This window comes from Centruroides vittatus, unplaced genomic scaffold (assembly GCF_030686945.1).
Source record: "Centruroides vittatus isolate TY-2023 unplaced genomic scaffold, ASM3068694v2 scaffold_149, whole genome shotgun sequence".
Taxonomy (NCBI): Eukaryota; Metazoa; Arthropoda; class Arachnida; order Scorpiones; family Buthidae; genus Centruroides; species Centruroides vittatus.
In genome coordinates this window covers 2988862-3006799 of record NW_027122681.1, presented here as the reverse complement: position 1 = coordinate 3006799, position 17938 = coordinate 2988862, and the positions used below count along the sequence as shown (strand labels likewise).

At 29.7% G+C, this 17938-nt stretch overlaps 1 protein-coding gene across 2 annotated transcripts in view; it reads left to right on the top strand.

Moving 5' to 3' along the window:
- The window catches only part of stan (Protocadherin-like wing polarity protein stan), a 54326-nt gene extending 36402 nt beyond the window's left edge, over positions 1-17924 (top strand). The window contains exons 10-38 of one of the 2 annotated variants that reach the window (XM_067284922.1): positions 25-179; positions 278-301; positions 818-984; positions 1062-1208; positions 1283-1399; positions 1462-1624; positions 4660-4940; positions 5014-5197; positions 5277-5378; positions 5455-5549; positions 6089-6298; positions 6381-6567; positions 6643-6888; positions 6984-7101; positions 7233-7409; positions 7494-7623; positions 7703-7921; positions 8226-8379; positions 8462-8528; positions 13339-13405; positions 13490-13569; positions 13646-13814; positions 13889-13984; positions 14066-14315; positions 14384-14551; positions 14717-14773; positions 15324-15605; positions 15672-15885; positions 16467-17924. In XM_067284922.1, coding sequence (XP_067141023.1) covers positions 25-179; positions 278-301; positions 818-984; positions 1062-1208; positions 1283-1399; positions 1462-1624; positions 4660-4940; positions 5014-5197; positions 5277-5378; positions 5455-5549; positions 6089-6298; positions 6381-6567; positions 6643-6888; positions 6984-7101; positions 7233-7409; positions 7494-7623; positions 7703-7921; positions 8226-8379; positions 8462-8528; positions 13339-13405; positions 13490-13569; positions 13646-13814; positions 13889-13984; positions 14066-14315; positions 14384-14551; positions 14717-14773; positions 15324-15605; positions 15672-15885; positions 16467-16491 — 4351 coding nt within the window. In that variant the 3' untranslated portion in view covers positions 16492-17924. The remainder of the gene's footprint in view (positions 1-24; positions 180-277; positions 302-817; positions 985-1061; positions 1209-1282; positions 1400-1461; positions 1625-4659; positions 4941-5013; positions 5198-5276; positions 5379-5454; positions 5550-6088; positions 6299-6380; positions 6568-6642; positions 6889-6983; positions 7102-7232; positions 7410-7493; positions 7624-7702; positions 7922-8225; positions 8380-8461; positions 8529-13338; positions 13406-13489; positions 13570-13645; positions 13815-13888; positions 13985-14065; positions 14316-14383; positions 14552-14716; positions 14774-15323; positions 15606-15671; positions 15886-16466) is intronic. The other variant, XM_067284923.1, reaches the window with a different exon arrangement.
- Positions 17925-17938: the final 14 nt, after the last annotated feature.

The window sequence follows — 17938 nt, the reverse complement described above, 5'->3', positions numbered from 1 at the left end:
AAATTTATTATTAAAACATTTTAGCTTCGTCGCTAACAATGGAACAATTGCCGGATGCTCGGAGAAAAAGGGATTTTGTCAGTCTCATCCTTGTCAGAATGGTGGTTTATGTGAGGAAGGATGGGGTTCTTACGTTTGTCGATGTCCTGTCGGATTTGGAGGCCAGGATTGCGACACAGGTATTCAAATTATAAAGGATATAATGCCATTAATATCAATACATCACAGAATTATTATTAAATTTGTTTTCTTAACTTCTTTTAATTTATTTCATCAGACTTGTGGAAAAATTTAGAAAGAGGTAGGTATTGTAAAAGAAATAAAAGATGCATTGATATTTATGTTTAATATAATATTTTTGATGGTTTATAACCTATTTTAATTTAAAGCCTTATTCGTATATTTGTACAGTGTCTGTACAATTATTATGTATTGAAGTATCACTTAACAAGCAGCTAACAAAATTAATTAACTAATATCATCTTATTAAATTTCTTTATCGAAAATTGCTATTTATATTTACCTATTAAACTTGAAAATTATTATAGAGGATATCGGTAATTTAATTGTGCAAGAAACATAAATTACAATTTCCGGTTTATTAATTAATTCTGTAACAAAGTAGGTTAATTATCAATTATGTTTTTTTTTATTGCTGCTGTATATACTGTATATATTGATATCAAATAAAATTATCTTTATTTTTCTTAGTCTAGTCTTTATTTAAGTAATGTGTAATGTTTTAAGGATGTAATCTATCTTTTTTTATTTCTAAACAATCTTTTACAAATAACTGTAGTATCATTTTGGCCTTTAGGAGTGGAACCGGCCAGACATTTCTTAGGAGATGGATTTCTCATATTTAATCCTCATTTCCGTCCAATAAACATGCCCTGGATTAACAGTTTATCATTTCGAACTAGGCAGGAGGATGGGCTTTTAATGCAAATACAACTCGGTCAAAACAATAAGATTGAATTAGAAGTAAATATCTTTTATAATTTTTTTAAAGTTGTTAAACTTTAACTACGATTATATTAAGAAAGTATGTATTTGAACAGATTATCAATGGTCACATACGTTATCATCTAAATGATAAATTTCTTATATTACCCGACGTCAGAGTGAACGATGGAAAGTGGCATCACATTGAAGCAAAATGGATGAGTAATGGTGTATGGCTTAGCTTAGATTATGGTCAATACGAGGTAAGACATTGTAATCTCCGTTAAAATACAATGATCGTGACTACGAGATTATCGATACCGTATTGCTTTTATAGATTACAAAAGACATTGAAGGTAGTATTAAAGGAATGTATATTGGTAAAGTATCCATTGGTGGATTAGAACCAAGTGAATTATTAGAGAAAGTTAATTATTTTAAAGGATGTATTCAGGTATGTCAATTTAAAATTTATTATTTATAATTTTGATTTTAATTTCCACTTGTGTTTTGTAGAATGTAAAAATAGGAAATAATCAAGAAGCTTGGTTACGTCCGACAGTCGAAACAAATGTAAGAGAAGGATGTAGAGTTCCTAATCCATGCCATTCTAATACATGTCCTGCTCACAGTCAATGTATTGACTTATGGGAAGATTATAAATGTCAGTGTGATCCAGGTAAAACACTAGTTTATATATTTTTAAGCAAGTATCTGTTATTAAGAGTTGGCTACGTAAATAGTTTAATATTGATTCAGTGAATTTCAATAAAATTTAATATCGGAGATAAGAATGGTAAAATATTAATATAATTTTAAATTATTCATATTGAATTATTACGGAATGCCAATTTATCTGATTTAAGAATTAGATTTTAGTTATTGGAGTTTAAATAAAATTAATTATCTACTAAGTAGAAATCAATTTAAATTTGATATATATGAGTATTCCTATTACGGCGTAATTTAAAATTATAATTTCTCGTTTATATCAGTTTCATAATTATATAAAATTCTAAATATTTTTTCTAAAGTACAAACATTAAAATCGCCTGCGAATATTCAATTTATTGAATAAGTTGACAGTGGCGTAGCGAACGTAAGTGGCGCTTGGGGCACGACAAGTGGCGTAGCGTAATGGGGGTGGCAGGGGCGGCTGCCCCGGGCAGCACTTTTACAGGGCGGCATTTTTTCACAATAAATAATAATAATATCTTGTAAAAATTTGAACCATTTCATTTCATATTTTTGTCGCACCTACGATTCGGACCAATTGAAATGAGCACGGAATTTTTCATTACTTATTCTGTGACGAAAATGGGGAATCTTCTTTCTTTAAATGAATGTATAATAATGACATCTTGCTCATTGTAGCGACTGACAACACCGTCTGTACTGACTTGTAGGAATTCCCCGTATTTTATTTAAGGGAGCAAAATTTTTCTCCGCCCCGGGCGGCTGACACCCACGCTACGCCACTGGGCACGACACTTTATCGGCGCCCCCTTCCCCCTCCAGAAACACATATAGTTTGTCTTGGAGACCATTTGGGCACTCCTCTGCAAGTGGCGCCCAGTGCATGATAGATCCCCTTACACTCCCTTGCTACACCACTATAAGTTGATAAAGTTTGTGAAATCTCTCCTATTTTCATAATAAATAATAAAAATATCAGTAGAAGTTCCAGAAAGTGAAATAAAAAGCATTAAAAAAAGACCAGTTGTTTTTCTACCATTATCCTAAAGATAATTCAAAATTCATAAAACATATTGTTCATTGTAGACTTTTAAATGCTGATTTTTATATTACTGAATGCCAATTCACTCAGATGATTGGTTTGATAGATCATGTGGTGTGATATCATTCTTCCAATTGAATGATAAATAGTTGATATTATACAACATATAAACAGGATAATTTTATTCTATTTATTACGCCTGTTATCATTTTATTCAGAATTTTTATAAGGGTGCAAAAAAATTTTTCAATGATGTGAAGATCTTAAAAATCTATACAACAGACAAATAGTATAATATATTATTTATATATGTGGTCACTTTAAGTAAAACTGACTTCTTTTTTTGTAATAAATTAAATTTATTGACAATGGCGTAGCATGGTGTCAGCCGCCCGGGGCGGAGGAAAATTTCGCTGCCCCCTTATTTAGGTATTATTATTATTTATTGTGAAATTTTGCTGCCCCCTTAAAGTGAATCCCGGGGCAGGCCACCTCTGCCACCCCCACTAACGCTACGCCACTGTTTATTAATATAAATGTTACAGTCAAAACCCGTTTTTAGTTAGAATGCGTTTTAACTAGTTGAAACTAGTTTATACTGGATGTCTTTGTTAAAACCCGTTTTGTCTAGTTAAAACTAGTTTTAACTCAAATTCATTTATGACTAGCAGTAAATTCTAGTTATAACAAAGACATCCAGTATAAACTAATTTCAACTAGTTAAAATGCATTCTAACTAAAAACTGGTTTTGACTGCAACATATAGAGTGATTTGGGGTAAGATGGTAAGTGGGGGAAGATGCCTACTTTTTGATATTTTCAAACGGTGACATCAGATATTGTCATGTGTTTGTATGATGAATCGTTGGGCCAATATTGAGTGCGAAAAACTGTAGTTGGCTACCGTTACCTCATTTTCTACCTCCGAGAAGAATAAGAGCAAGATAAGAACAAAGTTTTTATTGTGAAATGTTTCTAGAATCATTTTAAAACTAAAAGTTAAAATAGAATTTATTAAAAATTGTGAAAAACAATTAATGTATGATGTAGTTAAGGTTCTAAAGTTTCCATTGTGAGCTACCGCCGATCCCAATTGGACACGCTAGAACACGTGACTCCACCAGGCATCTTACCCCGACAAATGGGAACGATGCCACATTTTTCTTGGGGTAACATGCCTAATTTATGTTAATTGAATTCCAATATGCCTATTTTTAATAAATTTTTATTTTCTCGTTCTATTGCAAGATATGTATAGAAATTATATAAGGACTTCTCAAAAAGGTTTTTGGACTGAAAAGAGCTTTCAGCTATCTATAGAGCATGTTAGAACGGGCGGAAATTTAACAATACTTATACTGTGCTGTTATACTTACTAAGAAGTACTTTGTACTACACATGCAATAAATTAAATTTGGTTAAGATATTCGAAAATTAATTTTATGCAATTATATTTGTTATCCAAAACCCAAATTATCGTTATAATTGCCTTCATAAGCAAAATGTTAGGCAACTTCCCCTGAATCACTATACATAACTTTATTTATTTCCCCCAAACATATTTATGTAGCTAAAATTAGTTTTAACTAATGTTAAAAGTTAAAACTAGTTTTATCTAAAATCAAAACTTATACTTAGTTAATTTATAAAACTAGAATTTACTGCTAGTCGAAAATAAATTTGAGTTAAAACTAGTTTTAACTAGACAAAACCGGTTTTAACAGAGACATCCAGTATAAACTAGTTTCAACTAGTTAAAACGCGTTTTAACTAAAAACGGGTTTTGACTAACTTAAACACAATATAATATATCTGAATTTTTAATAGCTAAACATATGTAAAACCTGGATTATTTTTAAGCTAGAATTACATTATATAACATACAGCCTGAAATTATGTTATGAGTAATGTGGCTTTTACTTTATAATTTTCAGTATTTATATTTAAACTTATAATTTTATTATCAAATTTTATAGGATATGTAGGAGAAGAGTGCCTTCCCGTGTGCCAATTGAATCCTTGCGAATATAAATCATCGTGTCATGTAATTGAACCTGGAAAGTCATTACATCCGTACAGTCATAATTATTATTGTGAATGTGACTCTCTGCACTCAGGACAGTATTGTGAGATTCCTTTTGATCAGCCATGTCCTTCAAATTGGTGGGGATATCCTATATGTGGACCATGTGATTGTGATGTTAGCAAAGGTTACGATGCTAATTGTAATAAATCAACCGGTGAATGTACATGTGAAGTATGTTATTTTTCTATTATATAATAGCTGTATTCTTACATCAACGTAATTGATTTTTGCTTCAACATTCTAGGAAAATCATTTTCAACCTCCAAATAGCGATATATGTTTTGATTGTGACTGTTATGCAACTGGATCTTTTAGTAATCGTTGCGATCCATTCACTGGGCAATGCCGATGCAGAGCAGGTGTTATAGGTCGCAGATGTGATTCGTGTTCAAATCCATTTGCAGAAGTCACATTGAGAGGTTGCGAAGGTATAACTTTATATTTTCCTTTACTATAAAGAGATTTTTTTAAATATTATTTTAATTTATTAATGTATTCATTTTTCAGTTATATATGATAGTTGTCCTCAGTCATTTAGTAATGGAATATGGTGGGAAAGAACATTATTTGAACATAGAGCTTTTCATATATGTCCTAAAGGTTCAAGAGGTATATTATCAGAACTTAAAAAATATAAAATACAATAAATAGCTGAAAAATATATTTAAAATAAATTATATCTTAGGCAATGCTTCAAGATTATGTACTTCGGATATTGGTTGGGAAAAACCGGATCTATTTAATTGTACGTCTGACACTTTCCTAGAATTATCTGACCAAGTAAGTATTAAAAATGCTATAACAATATAAGGACTTTCTTTATATTGTAATTATGAATTGAAAACTTGGTTGCTAGATTATATAGTCTTAATTATAATAGGTATGGCTTATAATTGTCATTGATGTAACAGTTATTTATGTTATTTATGTTTTATAGTGTAATAATTTATTTACATATAAGTATACCATACTAGATTATATTATTTTATTGCAAATATATAAAATTATTAAAAGTTTAGTAAGAGTATACGTATGATTTTCAAATAATCTAACATCTAAATTACCAGATTATTAACAGGCTATGATATTATTGTTAATTAGATAATTAAATTACATAATTTGGCCTGAAGGTGGTATAATCACCTAACTTTACATCAAATTAGTAGTTTAATTATCTAATTAATAGCATTATTATAGCCCATTAATAATCCAACAGATGTTTCCATGTTTGATAGGATTATTTTTTACATAAAGCTTTTCATTTTAATAATTTCATTAATTAAAATAAAATAAATTTTGCTTTGATGGAAATTTTACAGCTCTCTGTTATAGAAATAAATAAATTGCCTCTCAGTACGTACTTAGCCATAAAAATTTCCGCCGACATGAAAAATGCTGTTAATGCTACTGAACAACTTTACGGAACAGATATTTTAATTCTTGCGCGTCTCCTTCACCATGTTTTAAACTACGAAAACCACCAGAGAGGTTTAAATTTGACTCATCGCCAAGATAGAGACTTTATTCAGGTGACATAAGTGAAAAATATCTGTAATATTTTCAGCGATTCAATGAAGATCTAATTAAAATAATTATGAAAACATTTTTCAGAATTTGGTATTTTCAGCAAGTGCAATTTTTGAGCCACGTTATTTTGAAGTCTGGGAGCATATTGCAACCATTATAGGAGACGGACCAGAACATCTCCTATTAATGTTCGAAAAGTATGGACAAACACTAGTATATAATCAAGGAGATACATTTACGAAACCTTTTGAAATTGCATCAAAAAATATGAGTATGTCTGATATTTTGCTTACCATTGATAAAAAAATCTAAAATATTATATTAAAATTATCATCATTTTTTTTAGTATTTGGATTAGATACAATTTCTACTGCGGAATTATGGGGTTATTCCATACTTCGAGATAATAATAAAAACTCGACTTACTCGTTGCATCCCGAACCATCTGCGTATTTAGAAATATTTCACGAAGACAGCGGTCCTTCGGTAATTATACCAAAATATAATAATTATCCCGTACGCAAACACTATGCAGACGATATTACTCGTGCCATAATTCCCTTAAAAACAATCGGTGTAAAGAGCTTATTAGGTAAGCATTTAATATCATTGTTTTAAGTGATATGATATCTAAAAGATAAAATACTTAAACTTATCAATCTAAGCAAGTTATTTTTTAATTTATAGATACAAATAATGCACGTCACAATTCAAATCATATCCCAAAAGAAGTAGCTGTAATCTCATATCTTATATATCCGACAATGGGAGAAATATTGCCTAAATTTTACGACGTGATTATCAGGTATTGAATTATTAGATGTAGATCACTGTAATAATCTTAATTTTAAAAATATCCCCAATAGTCTTTAAAATTTGAATGAAATTGAATTTAATAATTCAAATTAACTTCAGTTGGCATAATTATCATTTTAGGCAAAGATATGGGATCAATTTGGGAGTCAGCTCTCCGATCATTACATTAGTGGCCCAACCATTGAATCAGAGTTCTACTTTGAATAGTCTCCTACATAATATCCGATTCCGATTCCGCATTCTTGATATAACTAGTCGTAGTAATCCGCAATGTGTTCATTGGAATTTTGGAATTGGGTAAAGCGAATTAAATGATTGTTATAAATTTAAGTTTAATATTTGCTATCTAATATTAATTATTATCACTATTATTAATTATAGTGATAGAGGAAAATGGTCATCTAAAGGTTGCAAAGTAGAAGCTGTTTCTTACGGTCATCATCCTTATGTAAATTGTAGTTGTGGTCATTTGTCTAGTTTTTCGGTATTGATGGATATCACTGATAGAGAAGTAAATATATTTTCAAATAATTATTATAAACAACATACATTCAAAATGAATATATGTATATTTCTCTGTTTTCTAACAGTTTTTAATCGAAGAATCAGTTGCTCAAGATATCGTATCATATGTTGGAATAATTATATCATTGCTGATGTTAGCAGCTTCATTTATTGTATTTTGCATTCTTCGTGGGTTACAAACTAATAGCAACACAATTCACAAAAATCTAGTTGCATGCTTATTTTTTGCAGAATTATTATTCTTGGTAGCCCTTAAATCTCGAAGGAATTTAGTTCATAAAGAGGTATGTATCATTTTAATGGTTAATGTAACCCTTGGTGCCAAGATGGCGGCTCGTCTCTGATTCCAGCAAGGAAACAGTGGGACACACGTTCTAACCTAACCTAACCTATTGTAATAATTTGGTTGCTAATAATTATTGTAATTTATTAGAATAGGTTAGGTTAGGTCAGAACGTGCATCCCACTGTTTCCTTGCTGGAATCAGAGACGAGCCGCCATATTGGCACCAAGGGTTACATTAACCATTTTGATTAAATATTTGTTAAAGTAATAAAATATTTGAACACATTTTGTAAAATATTTCAGTTTCCATGTAAAGTTGTTGCAATTTTATTGCACTATACATTTTTATGCATATTTTCTTGGATGTTCATGGAAGCAGTTCACCTTTATCGAATGTTAACCGAAATGAGAGATATTAATCACGGTCAAATGAGATTTTATTACTCCATCGGTTACGGTAATTTAAATTTTTCGTTTGTTTAATAATTTTTTAATAACAAATGATTTAACATTGTTTAAATAATTACTTTGATTTATAGGTGCTCCAGCTATTATTGTTGGACTTGCAGTTGGAGTTAGAGCAGATCAGTATGGAAATTATTTTTTGTAAGTTTAAAAATTTTTTTAAATTTTGTATCTTTTTTATATATAAAAATTCTCGTCTTTTCTACTATATTGTGGTGTTCTATAAAAGTGAGGCAGTACGGTCCGCGAATGAAACGTACAGAAAGGACTCTGCAACGACTACAATAATAGACAATGTCCACTTTATTCCACTTAGAACAAATAAGGTTTTTGTTGTTAAGGAATCCCAACTGACTTACAATTTGAGATGTTTCACACATGGGACTCTCTATCCCTAAACAAAGCACAATGGTGTGTTATTTTCTAGCATGTAACAATCAATCCCTCGTAATCGCGTGACTAACCTAACTTAAATCTAACTTAAATCTAACTTAATATTAAGGAAAAATAAGAAAGATAGGATAGCAGGAAGGTAGAAGAAATGAAGGGATGATTCACCCGGGGTTTTCTCTTTCTTCGGCGGATATGTACTGTACTTTGTGTAGGTTCTGGGTTCGACGATAGTGGCTTTCTTCACTATCCTTTCTTCTCTCAATTATCGGGGTTCTCCAATATGCCGGTCTCTATATTTTGGTTCCTCACTAAACTATCGCAAACTTCTTTCCTCTCTCGGAAATCACGATCGAGCCTCTCTCTTTTCGTCCGACTCTCTTCATGTCTAGTTGAAAAGAGACCCCTCTCTTAGCCACTTTTTCCCCAGGCCACACTACCTGCTATTGTCTCTACTGATTCTCAGAATGGCTAATCCAGCCCCACGGCGATAACGGTCATCTTGAAAAGTTTAAGAAAGAATGGACAAAGGAAAAAAGAGGAAATTGCAAAAATAAGATAGGATTATAACTATATACAATAAAATATATATATACAATATGGCTGACGGTCACAATATACTTGGAGTTATGTTGAGTATGTTAACAACAAAAGCATAAATAATTACTACTATTTTATAGTGTAATAGAGAAATATGTTCGATATGTTATCTTGTACCCAATTACTATTTTATACATTCTGTAAATTCAAAATTTAAATAGTTACAAGATATATATTATTTCATTTAAAAATTAATATAATGCTATTTTCTTTCTGCATATTTTTAATGGTATCAAAGTCACGTAATCAAAATCATCGTATACTCATACAGTAGTCAAACGTATTGATAGATTTGAACTATGGATGAATCACTTTCTTGTAGATCAAAATTATTGAATTATCAAATAAGAAATACCGTAATTTGAATAATTTTCAGTTAAATAATCTTTTAAAATTCAAAATTTTATGTTAAAATCATTATTGAACATATCTAAATGATGGTATAGATACTTTATCACTCATCATAATTATTCTAGAATTATTGACATCTGTTGCAAATTAAGATAATTCATCTAATAGAGTAGTTTGACATGACTTTTTCACAATGAAAGATAAATGAATGAATCAATAGTTTATGTAGTAATGGGAAACATTAATCAATTGAATCAATTCTTTTTAATTTTTCCATATTGTAAATACGAAACAATATTTTAAATAGATTTAGCACCTTCTCCTTCTATTAATCTAAGAAAATTAAAGTAATAATGTAATATAAGGATAAAGCAAAAGTAAAAACAATTTAAAATGATGTATTTACTTTCACTAGAAGACAAATTTTTTCAGTGAAATTTCTTTTTTTTTTTATATTTTTCAATGAAATATTTGTCTTTTAAATCTGTGGAATGATTTTTATCTATCAATATATTGGGTATATAGTCATGCTTAGTAAATTATATCTTTTAATCTATTTTAATACAACATGATATAGTTTTACTATATATATTTTTATAAGAATTATTCATCAAAACATTAATGTCTATTTATTAATTTCGCTCCATTTTTTAGAGACACACCATATAAATATAGACCATTCTTTTTATCTTATCACAGCAAACGTTTTTTATGATTATTAATTCTATTGTTGATTTTGAGGTTTCTCATATTTAAACTTTAAAAAATTAAGTCCGTATGTAAAAAAAACTTTATATAACAGCATAATACCATTGCGGATATTTATTATTTTTATTTATTTATTTATTTTAAATATTAAACTAGGTATTATGTGTTAAGCTTTACAAGATTACCATTTGTTATTAGGGTATTTACTTCTTGAAGATAGCTTTATTTTGTCCTTGTTGATGTCTGTATAATTTATTTAAATAAAACAAATTTCATTAATTTATTATTTATTATTAAATGCTCATTGCATTCTAACTAAGTATTTCGCAAACGATAAGAAATAATAAAGATTTTCTTCGAAAATAGCATTTAAAAAAATTCGGACTAACAATATTGAAAACATGTTTAATTAAAAAACTTTATGTGCGAGATGTTGAATATTAGTTAACTTAAAGATAACTTTTTAGGATATAAGAATAAAAATGTTTTAAACTGACAATATAATAGCGAGGTTGAGGTCGAAGTTTTAAATGCGAAAACGTGTATGTCGGATGTTTGGTGCCACTTTCCTGTAAGCCTAGAAGTTTGGCAATGGCATTTGGATAGTCGGTGGAATCGTGCTCGACATTCCAAAGGCCATTGTCAAACTTCTAGGCTTACAGGAAAGCGACACCGAACGTCCAACATACATGTTTTTGCGTTTAAAGCTTCAGCTTCAACCTCGCTATTAATTAGTAATAAGGATATTGGTGATATTTGTAATTATTTAAACACGATATAATGGTGACAATATTTATAGAGATAGCATCCAAAATTTTCATTACTGTATATAATATAGCATTGTCTTCGTGTGAAGCCAAAATCAACAAATACAAATCTAAAGCAAATTTCATTAGTATATAAGAAACAGAATAATTTCTTACAAGTTAGTAAACCGATACAGTGGCGTAGGGAACATAGCGGGGCATGACACTTTATTGGCGCCCCCTCCCTTCTCCAGAAACACACATAGTTTGTCTTGGAGACCACTTGGACGCCCCTCTGCGAGTGGCACCCGGGCATGATACACCCCCTTGCCTTCCCCTCACTACGTCACTGAACCGATACTATTTCTTTAAATAATTTTTTCCTGAAAAATAAAATATTTTTTACATTTTTTCTTATTCATTCAAATAAAATAACATTATTATAATTTTTAATGAGCAATACAAAATTCAATAGCAATGATATATAATTTATAAGTCATGAAACATGTTTAATATGTTTATTGTTATTAAAAATGCATTTTTTTTTTATTGATGTTAGGAATAATTTTATATTTATTTGGAATATAATAGGCTTAATGCATATATTTTTTAGCATAACTTTATATTATATAAAGTCACAAAATTGATTTTACAATAAAAGTATTTACAGATTTTTATTAATTCATGAATGTCTGACATAAATAAACTCTAAATAAATAAAATTGCTTTGTTTCGTTTACAATTGAAATTTATATCGATTATAGTAGTAAACCATTACTAAAACAGTTCCGCAAAACAGTACAGAAAGTATCGTCCTTATGGCGATTATTGAAATTTTAAATTCTCTGTCATAAATCTATGGATATTTCAGGTGGAAAGAAAATATATCTTTATATTGTCTTTTAAATCATATTTTATTTAGTGTATATTCTTATTTGATTCTGTACTTTTAATCTGCATTACTCATAATGTATGGATTATTTTTATAATACTCTGCAATTTTAATTAGCATAACTTATAAACTTTTTTTAAAATACTATCTTGGAATAGGAATATTTTATTATTACTGACATTTTCATGTCAAATCCGAAATTCTCCATTTTTATATAAATTCTTGACATCTCAACTTCCAAAAATATATTATTTTAGTATACCATCAATCACTATTATCCTCTTATTTTAGTTGTCTTACAGTTAGCTTTACTTCTATATTTTCTTATATGGACTGTTTTTAGGATACCAGATATACTTTAAAAATTTATTTTCCTATTTACTTGTTGAGTAGACCCTACAAAAACCATCTGCAACTTGATTAGCTAATAATCCACTTGCAGTGTTGTCGAGTCAATGTCTTCGACAATGAATTCTTGAATCCATATATAAATTATCAAATATAATTTTTAAATTTCATATAATACAAAACATTCTGTACTTTCACAATGATAACTTTTTGCATTTTCATAATATAAATATTTAATAAAATAGTATACAAAACAGAACAGTATTCAGTAATATAACATGACAAAGATACAATTTGAATCATTCTAACTTAATGAATTATAATTTATTTATTCATTTTATGTATACAGATTGTGTGCATTATATATTTTATACGTTATAACCAAATGAGATAAGAACCAATATGTAATGACTATTTTTGTACAAGTGTTCTTGATACCTTCTCTTTTTCACTCTTTCTGACGTATCGGCCAGTGGCGTAGCGAACATAACTGGCGCCCAGGGCATGACACTTTATTGGCACCCCCCCTCCCTCTCCAGAAATACATATAGTTTGTCTTGGAGACCATTTGGACGCCCCTCTCTATGCCACTGGTATGGGCACTAAGAGAGCACTTTTTTTAGTCCCATATCGGGTCTGGGAGGTAAGGGACAGGATCTGACATAACCAGAACAGATACCTTGAAAAAATTTCTGGAGATTTTTGACCTGTCCAGATTCATTCCCGGGTTCCCAGAGTAGTAGGCTTATTGCTTGGTCATCTGTCCATATTCTTGATACTCATTAAATATATTTCTTTAAAAAAGATTTTACTGTTATTTCTTATAAAAAAAATAATTGTTTTCATATAAAGTATTTTTAGAAATAAATCAATATAATATTTATTAAAATCTTTTTTGTATTCTATTTTATTCCAGCTGCTGGTTGTCTATTTATGAAAGCGTTGTATGGAGCCTCGTTGGTCCAATATGCTTTGTCGTTTTGGTTTGTATTCATCAAAAACATAAAAATTTGTCATTCAAACTTTTTGCCATTTTTTTTTTTTTGAGCATTTTAATCTTTTTTCAGCTCAACTTAGGTGTGTTTGCCATGTCAATTCGTGCCAGTATACAAATAAAAGATACTGTTACCGATTTTGGTAATCTGAGGTAAAAATTCATTTACAAAAATTCGGCATAAAAATTTACTTTAAAGAATGATTTTAAATGTTCGTATTTGTTATAGAACGATGTTGTGGCTTGGCATTGTTTTATTGCCATTACTAGGAGCAACTTGGGTTTTGGCCATGCTCTCCGTGAATGAATCGCTTGATTTATTACACTATATTTTCTCTGTTTTTTGCATGGTATCAGGAATTTATATCTTTGTAGGATATTGTATTATAAACAAAAAGGTAATATTTTACGTTTCTTTTTAAATTTTATATTCTTGTAAGTCGCAGTTTATTAAATTTTCTGAATTTTATAGGTTAGACAACAACTTATTGTGACTTGGGCGCATCTCACTGGAAAGAAGGTGCCTTATGATGAGAGCCTAAGTGGGACAAGAACTACTATGGTGTCTGTATGTATCAATTTCCTAATATCAAAATAAACACTTTATAAAATTAAAATTAAAATGCACAATTTTCTATTAAAAATGTAGCGTTCTGCTCTTGCCTATCACAATTCTTCTTTTGATATCTTACATCGAAACATTGGCATTTCTACTTCTTCGACTACCAGTCGTTCGACAGCCAAAACATCAAGTAGTCCTTATCGTTCAGATTCTCATTTGAGAAATACTTCTACCTCGACTTCAGGTAATATCAATTCCAGTTCTGAAGCGAGAGGACACACATCAAGGAAAGCTTATTTATATCACAAATCGAGAAGCAGAGATAAGATGATTGATGGTGAGTACATTAAACAGATTCAAAACATTAAAATCTGTCAAACCGATTACATCAAAATATATTTATAGATCCAGACACGGGTGAAGTTAATAGAAGAAGAACTAGAGATTCGGATTCCGATAGCGACCTATCATTAGATCACGCATCTCTAGATTTGGCTTCAAGTCATTCGTCCGACGAAGACGAATATGACGGAAGACACTGGAGACAAAATAAAAACCACAGTAAAAAACCAGGTATCGTTAAATTGTGTAAATATAATATATTTTCAAGTTTTCGAAATGTAAGTTTTTATTATTCTTATTTAGAGTAATGGCTGTATTAAGCTTAAATTTTGTATTATTGCATGAATGTATTTTAAGATGAGCATCACTTATAATATATATTTGTCATTATTTCAGAATTGCCACCAAAATCAAATATTGTTGCAGAATCGGAAAGCACCGTTGGACCGATAAGTGAGTAAAATGATTTTACATACAGTATTCAACTGCTTTTTTCATTGTATTTTTACTCTCTCCACCTCGTGAGTATTTGCCTTTTTTCATGCTTATTGTGAATTCAGCTAAAATCACAATGAGGCAAATGGGTAGCGAGGATCATGGCCAAACTACACATGAAAGTTTCTGATGATTCACGCTGGATCCTTAGAGTAACCAGCTAATGCCTTTTCTGCCTCAACCGCAAGGCCATCTCCTTGTTTTTGTGACTGATGTATGACTGATACAAATTTCACAACTATATAAAATGCCATATTTAAGTATCATATGTTTTGTTGGCCATTGCTGGGTGGTCTTTCTTTATACAGTTAAATTATACTTTTAGGAACGTAACCTGAATTTATGACATTGATCTTTGTAGGAAATGGAGCAACTCTCTTGCAACAGTGGTTTTCCAGGAAATTATTAGGTCATAAATACAAGGATCTATTATGTTAACTTTTTAATTGATATATTTAATTTTTAGTAGTTTTTATATAAAAATTCATTATTTTTTTTATCATTACAGGTCACAGTTTTAATATGCTATCAAGTAATTCAGGTGGTTTGGGTGTGAATATCTCTCCATATAACTATGCTTCAAAATGGATGATGCCTCATAATATTTCTGTTCAGTCACAAACACCCATGAGTATTGCAATAGATGACAGAGAGGGTAGTTTTCCAGTTATAATAGGAAGTAATGGAAAACCAATCAATCAGCAACAGAGAGAGATTCCGGCTCCTCAGTTCAGAAACATTACAGATCTGACGTCATATCTAGAATCGACGTTGTCCCCTCCGTTAGCAGGTTAGAATTTTAATTAAATCTCACAAAATAGGCAATACAAATCGGTAACTTAATATTTGATTTTAGACGAAAGTCCAAGTCCAGAACAACTGCCGGTGCCAGAAAGAGCAGATAGCCTACCGAGTAATATTAATACCGTTAATAACAATTTAAATTCTATACAAAACGACGGTTGTAACGAGACCAGTAGTCAGACGTCGCCAAAGCTTTCGTCGATGTTATCCGGACACAAAATGGTCATTCCGCCTTTGACTGCCACAGAACTCTCCTCGGAATCTGAGTAAGTTATTGATATTTTTTTAAATTACTAAATTAGCATTGAAAGAATAGAAGCAGATAATATACAAGATAATTGTTGATATTATTGTAATTTCAACAATGCAAAAAAAACATTAAAACACAAGTAATGTTTTTAGCACTGTTTAGCATTAACAGAGTAACCGAAAAATCAGTTTGCCACATTTCATTTTGTATTTTCCAGGTGTACTTGTGGATACAAATCACAAAACTAAGTGTAGAATAATATATTTTTCTTTTACAGAATTAGATTAACCACAATAAAAAATATGCAATAATTACAGGTAATAACATATTAGTCATTACAATGGTTAATTGAGCCACCCTGTATATAAACCAATTTATTATTTTGTGATCATCCGAACAATTATTGTTTATTTAATACTACTTGCTTAATTATTGCTTAATAAATAAAACAATTTCCACACCAATTTTAAAAATGTAACTTAATATTTTTATGCTTGCTTTGATATAGTCACGAGGTAAGCGATCTTAACATATTAGAAATATAATTTTACTATTTTTCTCCTCTTTTTTTAAAATCAAATTTAAATTATCTTATAGGGAAAGTAACGAAACATCGGTATGACGTCAGTCCGGGAGAGGAATCTTAACTAATTTATATATTATGCATGCTACATTATAAACTTGATTTTTAATTGATCATTAAAAAAAAATGACCAGGCTGTCGAGAAGCAGATGTAGATTCTATGTGGATGCTTGGTGAAAATGTGTAATTCTGTGTCAAGATCACGAGCCTTATTTTGCATAACTGTGAATGCTTGATCACCTTTTTATCTAATGCCAAATGAACTGGAACTAAATTATGTATATTACTGCACTGTAAATTGATATGTTCCTTGGAATGTCCCAAAGAGAATTGCCATTTTAGTCTTGCATTTTATCCATTATCACTTTCACAAAATAACAGCATGCAACTTACAAGATTGTTCTTTTATTATTATTTTTTAATTCAGTGTATTATATCAAATTGTGTCTTATCTAGTGTTTCTGGAGAGTCAGTAGTGAGTGAATGACATATATTTATTATTATTTTTTTTATTTTTTAATTATAGAAATTTTTTTTTCTTTTTGTAAAATATTCATACAAACTTTGTCAGTTTTACAATTATAATTTATCAGATTTTTATGTTGTATATTTGGAAATTTCATTTGTACAATACATTTTCATTCATTGAATTGAAAAAAAAAACAAATATATAAGCCACTTACAGTAATTATAATTAAATAATTTCGAATTAGCCGGCGCATTAATCCTTTTAAGAAAGGCGCAGAATACTTCTATTAAATAGAAGAGAATTTATTAAGGTAGACTGTACGATAATTGTACGTGTTAACACGTCGCAGGTGCCGGTACACATTTAGACCATCTTATTCTTAAAAGGATTAATTCGCACTAATTCAAACACCAGACCAACAAGCGAATTTCCGGAAATTTTAATTTGTAAACACACCCAACTTTAATATTCATACTTGGCATTGTATAATTTCATCTGTACAGTAATTCATTAATTGTACTTATTTAATGTTTAAAAAATATTTGTTACAATGTACAGTATTGTTTTATCTTATTAAGGAAGAAAACAAACAAAAAAAAAAGAAAAAAAGAATAATTTTATGCCCATTTATTGTTTTGCAAAAAAGTACTTAAAATGTATTTTTTACATGTCTATACATATGATGCATATAAATATAAATATATATATAAAAGAGAAAATTTGTACATCATCAATGATCTTAGTATAGATTTTACTTTTATTGGAAGAAGAAGAAGTAGAAGAAGAAAACAAAACAAACAAATCTCCAATTGTTTAAAAGAGAATACGGATTAGTGATTAATTAGAATTGTGATTTAAAAAGACAATAAGTGATTTCATGTTGATTTGCATTGTAAATATTCAGTTTTAATTTCGTTTGTGATTATTTAAGTGAGGTAGTTGGGATGGCAATTGTAGTTAGCTTTCTTTTGTATATATTCTGATAATAAAAATGTACATTCTACATCTGCCTAACAC